The 17,363-nt window shown below is 39.9% G+C and overlaps 1 protein-coding gene across 1 annotated transcript in view; it reads right to left on the reverse strand.

The window, feature by feature from the left end:
• The window catches only part of LOC127580134 (voltage-dependent T-type calcium channel subunit alpha-1G-like), a 278,942-nt gene that overhangs the window by 122,647 nt on the left and 138,932 nt on the right, over nucleotides 1–17,363 (reverse strand). The window contains 4 exon segments of the mRNA XM_052033345.1: nucleotides 267–713; nucleotides 2,961–3,148; nucleotides 4,679–4,772; nucleotides 15,475–15,543. Of these exon segments, the coding sequence (XP_051889305.1) occupies nucleotides 267–713; nucleotides 2,961–3,148; nucleotides 4,679–4,772; nucleotides 15,475–15,543 (798 nt within the window).

Below are 17,363 nucleotides of genomic sequence, written 5' to 3' on the forward strand. Positions count from 1 at the left end.
TTTTGTAAACCTCTATCAAATCTCCCCTCATTCTTCTGCGTTCCCAGGAATAAAGTCCTAACCTGTTCAGTCTTTCCCTGTAACTCAACTCCTGAAGACCTGGCAACATTCTAGTAAATCTCCTCTGCACTCTTTCAATCTTACTGATAGGCTCCTTATAGTTAGGTGACCAGAACTGCGCACAGTACTCCAAATCTGGCCTCACCAATGACTTGTACAACAAATATAAAACACTATTGTATAGGTCAGTCACTGGCATCACTCACCATATCAATTTCATCTTCAGTGTTCTCAAACTCTGCTCTCTGCTCATCCATGTGGAATTGACGTAGCATGGTGGCAGGGGACATCTTACCATTGCAGTCCTGGCAGTCTGTCGGTGGGGCCCTGCTGCTGTGGATGCTGGGGGATCTGTGAAGGCCAGGTACCTGCAGGGTTTCAGGAATATCGAAAGAACCCTTGATCTCCAGAGATTCCACGCGCTGGGGGGCTGGTCCCCTCCCACTACCCGCTCGACTGGCTCTCTCGTCCTCCGACCCGTCACCTTCTTCGGAACTCTCTTTGCCATCGCCCGAGAGGAGAGACTTCCGCTCGCCAGACTGGTGCTTGCGCTTCAGGCTTTGAGCCCGGCCGAGGCTGTTCCAGCTCGAGCGGCGGCTGTTCCAGCTGCTGGCTGTGCTCCAAGGAGTGTAGGGGGAGCTACGTGCACTGGTCTGAAGGCAAGAGGACACGGAATCAGAAAACCAGCAAACCTTACCAGCATTCAGAAGCAAAACAGAAAGGTACTGGAGATCTTGTGATGACCAAAGTATTTGCACCCGGGCAAGGATAAGCACCTTCAATGAAAGGAGAAATTCATGATATCGATCAAATGAGGAGAAATTAAAGGATGATGAACCTCTGGGGCTCTGTATTCCCAGGGACTGTGGAGGCTCAGTCATTGATTATATCCAAAACTCAGATTGATTGATTTCTGCATATTAAAGGATGTCGAGATAGGGCAGGAAAACTGTGTGGAAATAGAACTTCAGCCATGGTCTGAGCACACTTAAGGGTCTGAAGTTCCTCTCCTCATTCTTATGTTCTTAAAAGGACATTTCATTTTTTAATTTTTGTCTCAGCGTAGGGAAGGTGTGAGAGAAAAATGTGGTAAGGAAGAAAAGAAAGTTAAGAATGAGGGAAGGAGAGATAGAACCTTGCACTTCTATCATACTTTTCACAAATCCAAAAGCCCTTTTTGTATAATGAGGTACTCTTTTTAAGTGTGGTAACTGTGGTAACATAAGGGAACACAGCACCTAATTTGCATACAGTAATCACTCTATAGTATACTGTGGTGATAAATATTAGACAGGATGGTGGGGGAGAGCCACCCTTGCTCTCCTAAAGAGTGCCAAGGAATCTTTATCATCTACCTGAGTGCTCAGATGAAGCATCTGCTTTATCACTGGATCCAAAAGGTGGCTCTTCCAACTGTGCAGCAGATTAGAATTTGTGCTCAAGTCTCTGGGGTGAGACTTGAAACCTCATCCTTCTTACTCTGAGGTAAGAATGATCCCCAGTGAGGCAAAGTAAACATCATCAGACTGCTCTGTAGGAAAGGAAGAAATGTGTGGATTTTGTGTATGTCTATTGATCCTTAAAATGGAGAGTTGGGTCAAGAAGGTGGTTAAAAAGGTATAAAAATACACAAGAAATTGAAACAGAGTAGGCCACTCGGCCCCTCAGACCTGTTCCACCATTCTACAAGATAATTGGTGATCTTCTACCACTACATCATATCCTCATATCCCTTGATTCTTTCAATAGTCAGAAATCCAACAATCACTGTTTTGAATTCAATCAACCTCTGAGGGTCCACAGCCCTAGGGATGATAGTACTCCTTACTTTGAGAGATGCTTTTTCTTTATTAGCCAAGGCATAAAATAAAAGTGACTCAATTCCTTTAGCAGATAGGTCAAAAACCAGGGGGAATAGAATGAAAGTAATTGTAGAAGGATCAGAGCGGAGAAGAGAAATTTTTTCTTCACAGGATAGTGGGAGTCTGGAGTTCTTTGCCTGAAATAGTGGAGGTGATAAAAACCCTTGGTATATTTGAAATAAATAAGTTCTTGGATGAGAAATTGATGTGCCATAACCTGCAAAAATCAGGATCGAGAGTTGGGAAGTGGGATTAAGCACCATTTTTAATGGAAATGACGTCAGGTTGAACAGTATACCCTGTGCCGTAAATTTTTATTAAACACTGAATGACTTGGAAACACAATACCTCCACTAAGAAAGAAAGGAAGGAAAAAATTTTAGTGCTGCAGCTGAAAGTTTGCAAATTGCAAAATGTTAGCGTGGACAAATCAAAGGATCCCCAGACTGATTACTGGAATGGCTGGTTTGTCGAAGGATGTGAGATTAACTACATTGAGCTCTCTTGAGTAGAGCAAAATGAGAGATAATTGAGTTGAAACATTCAAGATTGTAACCTGACAGGGTAAATGCAGTTTTGATGATTCCCCTGGTTAGAACCAATAGTCACAGACTGAAAATGAGGGGTTGGCCTTTTTGGACAGAGATGAAGAGGAATTTCTTAATGTAGAGGGAACTGGTTCTTTGGAATTCTCTGCCTCAGAGGACTGTTGAGGCCCTGATTATATTCAAAACTGAGATCAATTGATTTTTACATACTAAAGGACTAAAAGGGTTTGGAGACAAGGCAGGAAAATTGTGCTGAGGTTGAGCATATTCAATACATAAGTTTGATAGATTTTTTGATATTAAGGGAAGCAAGGAATATGGTCTTAGTGCAGGAAAGTGGCACTGAGGTAAAAGATTAGAATGGCAGAGCAGAGGTTGAAAGGTCTATACGTGCTTCTATTAATTCTGCTCTACATTTGTATGCAATGCTCCCAATGTGATGAAAAAGAAAAAGCCACATTTGTTCTGAAGAAAATACTAAATGTCTTACCGGTGACTTTTGCTCGTAATAATTGGGATCGATTGATACATTGCTACCTCTGCGGGAATCAGTATACATATGTGCAGAATCACCGCAGAGCATCCCCTTTGGTGTTGGCATTGGCGTTGCATTAGTGTGGATGATGAGCGGTGGGGTCAGACTGGTTTTGACATCCAAATGACCATTTGCTGCCATCACTGTTGTGGAGGAAAAAAAACAATTTTCAAGGCCGCCAGTCCTAATTTTATGACCACTTGAATACTACCTCTTTATTCCTTTTAGTTTGCACTATTTATTTACCTCTGTAATTTGTAGTAATTTTATGTCTTTGCACTGTATTGCTGCCGCAAAACAACAGATTTCATGTCATATAATTCAGTGATAATGAAGTTGATTCTGATTCCTATAACTTGACTCACACAGATATATTCTTTTCAAACATATTTGGTCACAAGCAAAGAACTAACGTTATAATTTCACCAGATTTTATAGGATACTCGGCAGAACATTTCAAGGCACACTTCACTCATATTGCTAATCCACTGTCACTGATTCACTGTACTTCTAATCTCCAAGGCGCTACAGCAAGCAGACTCCAGGTGAAAAATCAAAGCATTGATTGCGCTTTTCTGAGGTGTTATTAGATATAAAACTACATCAAAAAAAAATTGTTTGACTGAGAGGCAAGAATTATCCACTTGGGTAACATTTGCATTCTGATTGGCTGTGGGAAAGTGATGCATGTGAAGGATGGATGAATGGGTCACCCAATGGTGATCAGGTGGTGTGAGGCAGGAGGTTATGTGGTGACATTGGGGTACTTCCAACCACAGTTGGCAACTTCATGCTATGTATGGGAAGGTCATGAGTGTAAAGGTATCAAAAGAGTGTGACTACTTTGTCCGTGATTTTGTATCCACTGGCATTATTGGGAAGAAAACCAGCACTAGATGCTGAGGCCTATGAAAATGTAGCTGGCCAGCAGCTGGTGAAAAGCATGGTGAAGGGGGAAATGCCCCTGTCCTGTATCACTGAGATTTATCCAATGTGGAATTGGATGATGACTTGAACAACTGGCCACGAGCTATGACATGCATGTTGTTTCTATGTCAAATTCCTCTGGTGGTATGAAGTTTTACAGGAGCCATCCTTGGCATTTTATTCTGGACAAGGCAGTGATCCATTAGTGTGGCAAAGAAACATGGAGGTGCTGCATAGGCCTGAGTGTCTGAGAACTTGGTGTGGAGGGATTGGCATGCCAGGCATTGATTTCTGTAGGACAATGAGCCTGGGAAAAATGGAGAGTTGAGTAGGTGAGATTTGGCCTGGAGAACATCCAACAAATCAAAGGAATTTGCATTCATGATCGTAGAGTATTATTACTGAGAATACCAAAATGAAAACCTCATCCAAAATTTCTGAGGTCAAGCATTCAAAGTTTCTGGGAATGAAAGCTAGTGATCTATAGAAATAAAGTATTTGTGGGTAGATATTTCAAAAGTCCAAATTTCATAGAGGATTACAGGTCAGATTTAAGGAATCAGGTGTGGAGAGGTCTACAATGTTTTAATGCAATAAACTTTCTTTTGAAGCACTTTGGAAGAGTATCTTTTAAACTGGTTCCACTATTAATAATATGTCAATATGCATAGAAAATGCATGGTTTGTCCAAAGAATACACAAAACTTTCTACCTGTAACTAAAATTTATTCAGCAGCTGAACTTACGTGTAGTATTTGGAAGATCTTTTTTGCTTCCACTTTCATCATCCAGGCTCTGACAATAAAAGTCAGCCTCTGAGTCTGACTTCGAGACATCTCCCTTCAGTGAGAGTGAAGCAGAGACTTAAGTTACAGATGCAAAATTGTGCAAAATTCAGGTACAATCCCCTCACATTCCCATCACAGACAGTGAACCACAAAAGTAAAATCTCAGAAAGAAATAGTAATAAATAATGTAAATAAAAATTATGATCCTTACCTCAATCACAGGGAAATGTCTTTGAAAAGAGGTGATAAGTAGTAATTTGATTTTAATTTTTGAAATTGATTTTAATTTCGGCCGTGCAACAATTGTTACAGCATGCTTATAGTGAGCAGCTCATGCAGCATAAAGTGTTCCTTGTTGACCTCAAGATAGTAGCACAATTAAAAAATGTTAATAAAATACTTTTCCTCTTATTGGCCACATTCCTTCCAGCTAACAACATGTCACAACCTCAGACTGGACGAGGTGCTACCTACTGAGCTCTGGCTCATGGCTTGGTTGTCACTTCTGCAAGATTCTAGGTTAGAAAAAGCACATCTAGTGAGAAAATGGGAGAGATTATCTCTCAGTCATTTTTCATTCATTGCTTCCTTCATCATAATTGGTTCTTGCTGACTTTTGTAATCTGTCATGTGCTTCTAGACACTATTTTCTGTGCTGGAAACATTGTTTATTGTAGGTTTGGGATTATCTTCTGAGAGTAAGACTGTAATTAGATAAAAGGCTCCATTTATATTAATGATATTATATTATTATTATATCCATTTCCAATTTCTTCAGATCCCAGTATGACACCAGTTTTACGACCTTCTAACAGTGTTGCTTTGTGATCATCCATGAAGACACTTCACAGTTTTCCTTCCATCTCAGCACCCAATGGTTTACATGCAATACTTGCATCTCTTCACCTTAATTAACTCCCATACTCCTGGCTATCTAACTAAGTCTTCCAGATGCATAACAAAATAAAAGTGGCAGCATCTCCCACCTGATCTGCTCGTACAAGACTTCCCAGCTAGCCACCTGGTTGAAAATCATTTGCATTCCTCATTCAGGGCACAGGCAGGTTGGAAACCCAGCCACTCAGCAGCAGTGCTAAGAAGCTCTGGAAATGTTGCCGCAATTGCTTTTTATATTAATGTAAACCTCTCTTGCTTCAGAAAACAAAGCAACAACAGAACTTGGTAGAATATCATGAGTTCATTGTGGCAAGTGTATCCCTGCTCACTGGTCAGTCAATATGAAGAAAAAAAGAAAGAAAGACTTGCATTTATAAAGCACCTTTCATAACCTTGTGCCATCCCAAACCACTATATGGTACTTTAAAGGTGTAGATGCTACTGTCATGTAGGAAACAAGAGAGCCAAATTTACACACAGTGTGGTCACATGAAAGAGACATAATAGTGACCTTAGTCTGTTTTGGAGAATTTGATTGAGTGATAAATATTGGGAGATCATGTTCTTTTTCAAACAGTGCCATGAAACTTTATTTCCACTTGAGAGTGGCAGATGAGGCTTCAGTTCAGCACTGTACTTGAAGGGTACAGCCACCATTTAGTGTAGCGTTCTGTCAGTAATGTGGTAATTGCAGGTTCAAGACCGGACAGGGACTTCAACCTGTAATTTTCCAACTCAGATGTGAAAGCTATCAACTGAGCCACAACAGACACAGTACGATCAAAATGATACTGGTAGTTTCTATTGAGGGAATGGATGATGCCTTTAAGTATGGTTGGATTTAACCATATATCTAAGTACGTAATAAAGTGTAAAGTCTACTAAACAAATTAACATCCGCAGACTGGAAAGTGAAAGCTTGGATATGTTTTGGTTTTTTCCTGCATTCATTATATCAGATTTTTCAAGTCCTCACTCTTGACAAGGCCATGAAAGCACTTCAGGAGATAGTGGATGGCCTCCTGCTGATAGTATCCTTGCATCCTATCCTTGTATGGAATCTTTTATGCCAGATAAATAAATATCTTCAACATTATACTTCCTCTCCTTTGAAGTTTTAATATTATTCATAAGTGTGTTAGTGGCAGAATGCTACATTTAAAAGTGCATTGAGTTCTCCCACCATCTCCGAGATTCCCAATCTCAGTCAATGGACACAATCATCTTTAGAATACTTGATAACTGATCATTACCTCATTAACTAAATCATTAAGAGTTATAGATGCAGGAAGTATGTGTAATGAAATTTATTTAAAATCCAAACATCTACCTTTGATTTTAAAGCTGATCAGGCTCAAATCTTTAGCGTGGCAGGATGCAGATGGTGCCATTGAACACACACAAGATGTGTGCCCCTCTGCATAACCACCACTTTTGCAAAGGACAGGTACCACTGAATCCAAAGTATCAAAGAATTTGGGCCAAAATAGCCAAATTCAGTCATTTTGGGTTTTTATTTACGATATCATGTGGTATAACTAACAAACACTGCAGCCAATTAATGATCATCTGCTTTGGCTCAGTTTATTTATGTCTAATGCACTGAATTAGTTTATTTTGCATAAATCTTCACTTGCCGCTGTGTTTTTCCTGTACACTTTGTACACGACTGGATTTAAACAAGGGTTATGAATTCACACTTGTGCCTCAGTGGCTATCCCTCTTCACACTTGGCTGTTGGCCAACTAAACCAGAACTCTTTCAATAAGCAGTAAAATAACATAGGCTGCTAACAGCTTGTTGTAATAATTGTTGCATCACTGATTGAATATTGAGGATATTGTGACCTCTGGCCTTTCATGATCCAAATGTGAAACAAGCAAAGAGGTAAAGGACTTTAGATTCTCACATATCAGAAGAAGCAGCAACAGAATAAAGTAGCAAAACGAACTATGATAGCCACCTTCATCCAAGAGTGCAATGTCTCTCTACAACCAGTGTAGTAACATGCCAATGTCCCACTAGCCCTTGAAATATTTAATAAAAACTATCACCTAAATTTAGTTGGTAAACAGGCAAGGAATGTACCAGGTCTACATTATTTACCTGATGTTCTTGTCCCACTTTGACTTTCTGAGCAAAAAAAAAGGTTCAATGAAAGAAAATTTTAGTTAATGCTAGGTAGACTATCTTATACAACTGTTTCTTTTCCATTATATTCTGAAGGTTTGGAGGATGCACAGGAAACATGAGAAGACTGACAGAAGCGTGCTGTGAGTCAAGTGGAAAAGAAATGGAACAAAGGCACAACAGATAGAAGCCACAAGCTTTATTTGACTGGAAACAGGAAGGAAGAAAATCAGCATTTCCTGTACTCCTGAGGAGACTTGCGTTTTTCCAAAACACACTAATTGGTCTAGCAATCCTTTATCATTTGCAGGGCTCCCAAAATATCAGATACTACTAATCAGCTTTAGACAATAGATAGGCCTCTCCTTTGCACTCTGCCAGTGCAGTCTGTAGGCTATGTCTGACGGGGGTCTTGGCAAGAGAGAGGCTGAGGGTAAGGATGATGGTCAGATTCCAAGGACTGGTGTCAAGGATCTGTGATTAAGGCTCAAAGGCTCAAGATTGGTATTTGGAGAGAGGGGATCTGTAATTAGTGGTCAGCTGGTGGACTTGTGGGGCTGATTGGGGTGACTGGGGCTTGGGGTTAGGGGAATTGGTCAGTGGGGTGGATGGGGTTGGAGAAGGGTTGTGAGCTCTGGGAGGTGGGGGTCAGTAATGTGAGGGCAAGGCCCTGCCATTGGACCAAACAAGTGCAGGAGAGTAATTAACTAAAAGGGATCAACCTGTGCGATTTCCAGAGGCAGGTTCAATCCTGCTCAGGAAGAACCCCTTTAAGTTGCACTACTGCACCTCAGGCAAAACAATTAAAACATGGTTGGGTTGAGTTGCCAACAACTGGTGCTCTTTGGATCCAAGTGCTTTAATTTCATCAGCAACACTCCGAACACTTGCACGAGAAACAACACCATTCCTTATACACCTGACACTGATAATGGTTAATCAGTGCAAGCATGATTTGTGATTGGAAGTATCAGACAAGTTTCTGAATCAGAAACCATTGCAACTGCATTCCACTCAGGTAACGACGTATTTTCATATATGTAATGTGAAATAAAACTGTAATGCATCTGAGTTTCTAGGCTTTTATGTTTTTAAATTAGCCCTTAACTCCCGCTGAATGATGTCTGTTGCACTAAAATGTATAAAACAACATTTTTCAACCTTGATGACTGATTACTTGTATTTTGTATTTCTTTCTATCTTTTTTGCGCTTTTTGTAATCCACGGACGGCCTCAAGTCATAAGGTGGGCACAGATGTCCAGAGTGTGATTAACAGACAGACCTGCAATGAGTGTAATGCCGTAGGTTCTTTCTGAAATGTAGACTTATTTAACTCATAGAAAACAGAAGGAAATATTTTTAGTTGACAGAGACCCATTCTATTTGCCATAGTGAGTTTACTCATTGGTGTGGAACTAAGAACTGGCAAGAATGCCACACAGCAAGTGCTGTGTAATGATAGGTCTGGACAAATGTTTGGTACAATCCCAAATCCCTTCTTCATGCCATGCCTCCCCAAGAACTATATTTTAGATTGTACCCGCCTGCAGCAGCTTCTGACTTGCCCTATACGCATCTACTGCTTTTAAAAATTGGTCTGTTTCATAGCTACTTGTTCAATAGTACGGGCAGATCATTGCAGCATACTAAATATAAACCCTTCTCTAATCTCTTCATACCTATCAGGCAAATCAGCAGGAGTGGAGAGCGCACTGTGCAGCTGAAATGTATCTATTAACACATTGAAATAAATCAAGGATGTTTGTCAGCATGAATTTTGGTCACAACTGTGATGACGATCTTCACAGTGCCATCTTGAAAGTGATGCCAATTACAAAGTCTGGTTGCACGACTGGGTAAAAAGAAGGCATCTTCATGTTGGATTCCATCTATTAGTGAAAAGAATGTAATTCTTCTGGACTAACACAACTGTGATGACATTGTTTCTTGCAAAGATTGGAAGGGTTATCCTAAATGACAGGCAACTGCAGGGAAGGCCATCTCTGACAGTATGCCAGCTGGAAAAAAAAGGTTCAAACATCAGAGATAAAAGTCTAAGGTTAGCTTTTCAATTCAAAGGTATGCTCTGTGGACATTTAAAGCGTTTACAGTATAAGGCTTCATATCCAGAACTGTATTTTGGACAAGCAGTCTGATATAGAGGCTGTGGAGGGGACAAGATGTCAGGGGGAATCAAGGCAGTGGGGCATCAGCTTCAAATGATTGGGAACAAAAAACCTGAAACCCCAAACAAGGGCACTATTCCCATTAACTTCTCTTATAGATGTCCCAATTACAACTAATATCTAATGTCTGTTTGCCAATACAAACTGCCTTACTAAGCTATTTTATAAATTCTTTCTCAGGTCTCATCTACTTCCTCTCAGCTTATGTTCAGAGTATTCTGCTTTCTGATATCAAACCACTCTCCCTGTGTCTTATTAACTTGAATTCCTCAACAAAAAAAATGTTCTTACATAGCCCTTTTCACTGTAGAAAATTGCAGCAGACCACTTCTCAGAGAAGCGATCCAACTAAAATGGGGACTGAGTCAAAGAAGGAGATAACAGGATGAAAACAAAATATTTGGTCAAATTATTGAGGTCCATGGAGGATCTTAAGGGAGTAGAAGATGAAGAGGCAGAAAATTTGGGAGGGAACTCAAAGACCAGGAGCTTTAGTCGTCAACCATCAAAGGTGGACAAAGGGAGATGATAATACATACCAGATCCAGGTGTATACAGTGTATTAGGGACTTGACAAAGCTGGAGGAGATATAGAAAGAGTGAGGGACAGGCACTGAAGGGATTGAAACACATTTTAATTCTGAGGCATTGGGGAACTGTGAGGCTATGTGAGTCAGCAAGGGGAAGATGATGGTTGATTGTAACTTGTTACTGGTCAGCGTGCATTGGATCGAATTTCTGAAGAGGTGCTGTTTCTGAAGTGACGAAAAGATTTCTGTTTAAATGTAAGTATATGGAAGGTGCAGGATGGGAGACAGCCAAAAGATCGGTGAAGTAGCTAATCCTAGAGATAACAGAAGGGTAGGTAAGGTGGTCGGGTTCTCTGCAGTAGACGGGCTAGGGCAGTGTTGTGTTGGGTTGTTACTGGTGGAAGTTCTTGGTTGAATAAGGTGCTGAAATTGCATTCAGTTTTGGTGAGACTGAGATGCTGGGTCAAATCGAGCTGGCTGACTGCTGGTAATTTGGTGGGGAACTGCTAGCTAGCTGTTGGCCATTCAGGCTTCAACAGGTCTCAGACTGCGGCAGGTGCTCAGTCAGAGATGGAGCCTGAGCAGAAATGGAACTCCGACTCCAGAGAGTCTACCCTCGCTCTCTGCCATCGGCCCACCACCGAGCTCAGCAGTGGAGCACAGGTGCGCTGAAGAGAGGGTGTGGCATCAGCTTTCTATCAGGGAGGCCAGGTGTGTGAATAGTGACCACATTCATTTGAGTGTTACGGCAACTCTGTGTAAAAATGTCAGCACAAGGAAATGTTTGAGCTATATTGCCTAATTTTAATGTTTTTGATGTTATTATTTAAAGGTGTTTTATAATCAAACTAAATTATTTTTATTTTTTAAATTTTTTTAAGTTAGTTACATCAACGTGAATAGTTTAAATCGCTCAGACTATCAAGCCATAAGGTTCCAAAGGCCCTCAGTGCATTCTGGTGATTCAATGACACACTACTTGAGGTCCACTCGTCACTTGGAGCCCGTTCCACCTTGGGGGTCCCTGTTGGCTGTGGAAGATCAGCTCATGGCCCTTCAAATAGAAAGTCCATGGAGGTGGGTGGATAATGTGGCTATCAGCTCAAGGGCTAGTCTAGCAATGATCAGACCCAATGGCTGGGGAGAGTTGGAATAATTTAAGAAATCGCTGAAATTCTGGTTATGATAAAGAAAATGGTTTCAGTCTTCCTTATGTCACTGGATACTGAACACACTGCCCGATAAAGGACAAACTCCAGGGCAGAGTACTGGGTGAATGGCAAGGTACTTGACAGTATAGAGGAGCAGAGGGATCTGGGGGTTCATATTCACAGTTCATTGAAAGTTGCCTCACAGGTGGAAAGAGCAGTTAAGAAGGCCAATGGGATGTTGGCTTTCATAAGTTGCGGGATTGAGTTTAAGAGCCGCGAGGTGATGATGCAGCTTTACAAAACTCTAGTTAGGCCACACTTAGGGTACTGTGTTCAGTTCTGGTCGCCTCATTATAGGAAGGATGTGGAGGCATTGGAGAGGGTGCAGAAGAGATTTACCAGGATGCTGCCTGGATTGGAGAGTATTGAATATGAGGAGAGGCTTAAGGTGCTAGGGCTTTATTCACTGGAAAGGAGGAGGATGAGAGGAGACGTGATAGAGGTATATAAAATATTGAGAGGAATAGATAGAGTAGACAGTCAGCGCCTCCTTTCCAGGGCACCAATGCTCAAGACGAGAGGTCATGGCTTTAAGGTTATGGGTGGGAGGTTCAGGGGAGATGTCAGAGGGAGGTTTTTCACCCAGAGAGTGGTTGGTGCATGGAATGCACTGCCTGGGGTGGTGGTGGAGGCAGGTACATTGAACAGGTTCAAGAGCTTGTTGGATAGGCATATGGAGGAATGTGAGGTAGAGGGATATGCGGGAGGAAGGGGTTAGGTAGTGTGAGGGTGGTCTGATGGACGGCACAACATGGTGGGCCGAAGGGCCTGTTTTGTGCTGTATGGTTCTATGGTTCTATGGTATGGTTTATAACAGGGAGCTCAAGTGAGGTGGAGCATAGCTTCACCAGCATACATTATGGAAGAATGATCTCTGTATGGTTTTTCTAACAGAAAAGATGGAACCAAAGATAAATGTTTGGAAAACTCCAGAGATTTTCTAAGCTTATTTATTGAAATGTACCTGTCAAATAGCATTGTCCCACCTGAAATCAGCAAATGATACACTTTTTACAACAGAAGGGGTGAAAATCTAAACACTGATAAACACAGACAGACATCTCAACTGCTGATTGTCCCAACTTTCATGAAGACCATGCCATGATTCAAACTGTAGTAATCTTTCAATCACAACAAGTATTTCCTGGACACATACCCAGGGTCACATCAAATTTGTTGATACTTTAAATCTAATAGAAGAGAACGGATTCTTTAAAAAGGTAAGTTCAAAATGGTAGCCTTGAACATTTGTAGAACCTTTGATAATACAATACACGATATCTTACTCTCAGTGAGTAAGCTTGCTGTTTCTGTGATGCATCTGATGAACAGTTGATTGAATGCATCATTTCTCCATAGAAAGCAATCGTGGACATGACCACGTGTTCACAAAGGTATTTTCCATTTTATCACATGAACTGCTCAAGCAGCTTTAGGGAATTGTACCCAGCCAAGTTGCAGTTGCTTTCATTAATAATGATAGCTGCCATTAAACTGGGGTTATATCTTCTGATAAAATTGGCCTTTACAGAGATGTTAGCGCTTTACTTAGAAAGAAGGGCCAAAGAAACAACTGCACGAAGAGACATAAAGAGGTGACAAAAGGTGGAAAAAAACCAAATTGTTGACAATACCTTGCACAAAGTTGGTTACTATGTATCACATACTGTAGAATTTGCAGCTTCCAAACAAGACATTCGGCCAAACTGGTCTTTGCAGTTCTGATGAAAGGTCATTAACTTGAAAGTTATCTTGGGTTCTCCCTCCATAGAAGCTGCCTGACATACTGAGCATCTCCAACATTCTGTGTGTTTATTTTAGTCTTTGTAGGTATTTATGCTCCAAATGAGCATCACACTCATCTACTTCATCTAACCTTATTTCCTCTGCTTATATAACTTTCTTTAAGTGCATCTGCACTATTCATCTCAACTACTCAATGAGGTAATAAGTTCCACATTTTCTCCAGTCTCAGGATAAAGAAGTTTTTCTTGAATTTATTTGTGAATTTATTGCATTTATGGTCCCTTGATTTGGATTATACCAACATAGAAACATCTTCTCTGCCTTCTCAAACTCCTTCATAATATTCATACATATGAACTGTAACTTATTTTCAGTTATCTTCATTGAACACCCCCACTTGTCTATTATGACCCATCTACCCAAGTCATCAACACCACATATGACTGGATAATCTGGAATAAGAGTAGAAATGTGTCTAATCATAATCAGCAGTGAATTCAACTCCTGGCAAATGGAATATTTTACTGATTATCTGGCATTCTGCAGGGGAATCAAGATTGAATATAATCCAAAACCACATACTGTACTCACTGAGGATGACTTAACCCATTCCAGATTCCATTATGTCCAATGTCAAAACAATGGCTAGATTAGTGCCACAGCAGTTGTTGCTGCTAAAGTCAGAGCTCTATTTTTATGAAAGTAATGTAAGAACTTTAACACATACAGTTCAACATTTTGTATTAGTCCAAAATCAATGAATACAGTCCAAGTAACATAACTTGAAGGGACCCCTCCCCCCCCGCCCCACAGACAGTACTCATCTCTAACTAACACTGAGATAGGAAATGATTATAAATGGTGGCAAATCAAATGCACATTGGGTGTGGGTCCACAACTGGGAGTTATCAGGCATTGATACATTCTTGCTCCCATGGAATGGCGGGTGGGAATTAAGGGATGTAGTTGGATATACTATTGAGATAACATAAAGGGCACTTTGCTCTACAACTAATTTGAAGCAGGCTACATGAAGCGTATTTTAGATTGTGGCAAAAACTGTGATTTGCCACTTGATCCCCCAGTACAATATGTCTTTCCGTACCCTTTGCTACATATCTATTCAACTTTATATTCTGTCATCAAATATACTGCCATGGGTAGAACTCCTTTACACCAACAGGAGGAGTGACTTCAGTTTCCAGGCCTCCTCTGGTACTCAATTAGCTGATTTGTCACTTCCATTCTTTTATGTCCATAACCTTCTTGATATTCTGACCCACCAAGTTCTACTGGGTCTCAGTCTTGAATGGTCCCACTGTCTCAGAGACCACAGTGTTTTGGTGGGGAGAGAGTTCTGAACATTCACTATCTTGTCTGAAACATTTATTTCCTCCATTTTCCTGTCTAAGTGGCCTAGCAATGGAATTAAGGTTCTACTCTCCTGTCCCACTAGCAAAACAAATCTCAGCATCCATCCTGTTGAATGATTTTAACATTTTTAGTAACTTCATTGGGATTAAACTCAATTTTCTATAGTCAAGGGAATGTGAGTTAATTCAGCATGTCCTCAAATGTAACTAATCAAATCCTGGCTTAATCCACTAAACCATTTCTGATGGTCATTTATCCTTAAGGTGGCCATCACAGTGAGGACTGAAACACCACTATAAAATACATAACATAACATTTTTTTGTGTCATTGTTAATAACCGTATTTTTAAATCAAATTCAAATCGCAAAAGATTCAGCTAGATAAAGGAAAATACTTAATTGGCACTTCAATCTGTCCAAATGTAAAAAAAAAGCAAAGGGACCAGTTTTCAATCAATCATGAAATTCAATCCTTGTCTGGCTCCAGAGTCAGATGAAATGATAAAAAATTCTATCAGATCAATTAAGGGATCATGTACAAGGAAAAAATTCAGAAAGCAGACAAGCTTAATTATGTTTTAAGAACTCCAAAGGCTGCCAATGCTTTTCTTTTCTCCCTCTCTGCTGTTTTTATTTTAGAAGTGCCTCAGCTGTGAATTCATGGTGAACAGTTACGTACCCCGGACGAGTCGACAGGCAGCTGAATACAGCTTAACTGCCCACTCGCATCCTCCCGCTTCGGGACCTCCTGAAGTGAAACAAACACGGTGTCGATATTGAGGTGACTGAAATACATTCAACTTAAATATTTCAGACACTTTGGAAACAAAAAGCACAGTTAATTGAAGAAAAAAAGTTTAAAAAAAGTCATTTTTTTTCAAATATTTGCACTGAGGTTAGGAGCAATTCACATTTTTAATCACAACACAGACAAAACATTGCATATTAATATCGGGCTAACCAGTATCCATAATTACAGGTTATATCTTGAAAAACCCAGACAGATTTTAAGTCTTATTATTGCCACCTATTTGAACTAATAGACTTCAATATGAATATATGCTTCCTTAAAGAACAATTGTTTTGATAAACTTATCTTTTTAAAGCTTGTTGAAATCAAAGTCGATATGATATGTGTGACAAAATAAAATCTCCCCTTCTAAATTAATTTTTTGACTCAGAAACATACTGCCAGCAAAGATGCATCATTTGTTAAATTAGCAGTCTGGTGAGATATTTCTCGAAATTACTTCTTAATCACTGTTGTCTACTTGCAATAGGTTCACAAACATTTAACCTAATTCTCATGGAGTCCACGGCACTGGGCTGGCATTAATCTGGCCCTAATTAACACCATTTTCATTTAAGGGGAAAATAGAAGAAAGAAAAAAATCACATAGGAACATTGCTGGGATCCAGGAATAAGTTTCTAGCTCTCTACCTAACTGTAGATATCTGGTGACTGAAATGCAAAGTGGTCTCAAGTACAACTATCCTCAAATGAAGCCACAAGTGGGAATTTCAAGGACATTTCAGGTTTCAGAAAATGATAAGTGAGATACTTTCTGAATTTTTCAGAAGACATCTAATTAGTGTTGTAAAGAAGCATTTCTGATTAAAATAGCTCCCAGTTAATCCCAATAGTATTTATGAGGGGTCCTCTTTATTTGTAAACATATTTATTTTTCTATATTGCAATAACTTAAAGTGCTAGAGAATGTATCACAGGTACCTATGAAAATTTATTCTGCAAAACTGTTGAGAAAATTGATAACACAAAAAAAGGTATTTGTGAATATAATGAATCCTAATAACTCGTTACTCAACATAAAATGCATCCATATATTTCTGAAGGCTATGCCATTAATACAAAATAGTGATAAGGTGAAATCTTTTAAAGGAAGTGTGTCTGCTGTCCGGAGATAAATCACAATGAACAAGAAAGAAAAAGAGAAAAAAGACCTAACACGGTGAGGTGCAATCAGCAACAACAATAACTTGCACTTGTACAGCATCTTGAAGGTAATAACAATCAACACTGGAAAACACAGGGAACACGTGATAAGTGAAAAATGTGGTTTGAGCACAGAGTGACAATGTGGAAAATATCTTTTGAAAAGGGACAGAGACAGTATGGGCATGAAGTAATGCATAAGATGACATGTAAAAAGCAAATGTCTTTTCTCCAGATGTGATTATCAGACAACACAGGGAATTTTCTGATAAGATGACACTTATGTCCAAGGGTAGCATTGTCAACAGTACATGATTAACTTTCTGAGAGACATCCAAAGCACTTCAACCTGTATATTAATCAAGTCATTCTTAGTTTACTCTGTGAACATGCAAACGGCCGGCAACTTCACACAATCACATAACATCTTTTGTTAAAGCAGCAAAGCTATATTAAGCTCCAGTCACGGAGCTCCATATAAGGCCTCTGCATCCATCATGCAAAAGGATACCTCAAACATCATTTAGCAGCCAAAGCATGTTTTATAAAATTGTCTGATATCCAAACTATTGCTGCTACCTAGCAACCACCATTGTTAGCAAAGGCATGCACTG

This window comes from Pristis pectinata, chromosome 18, assembly GCF_009764475.1.
Source record: "Pristis pectinata isolate sPriPec2 chromosome 18, sPriPec2.1.pri, whole genome shotgun sequence".
Classification (NCBI taxonomy): domain Eukaryota; kingdom Metazoa; phylum Chordata; class Chondrichthyes; order Rhinopristiformes; family Pristidae; genus Pristis; species Pristis pectinata.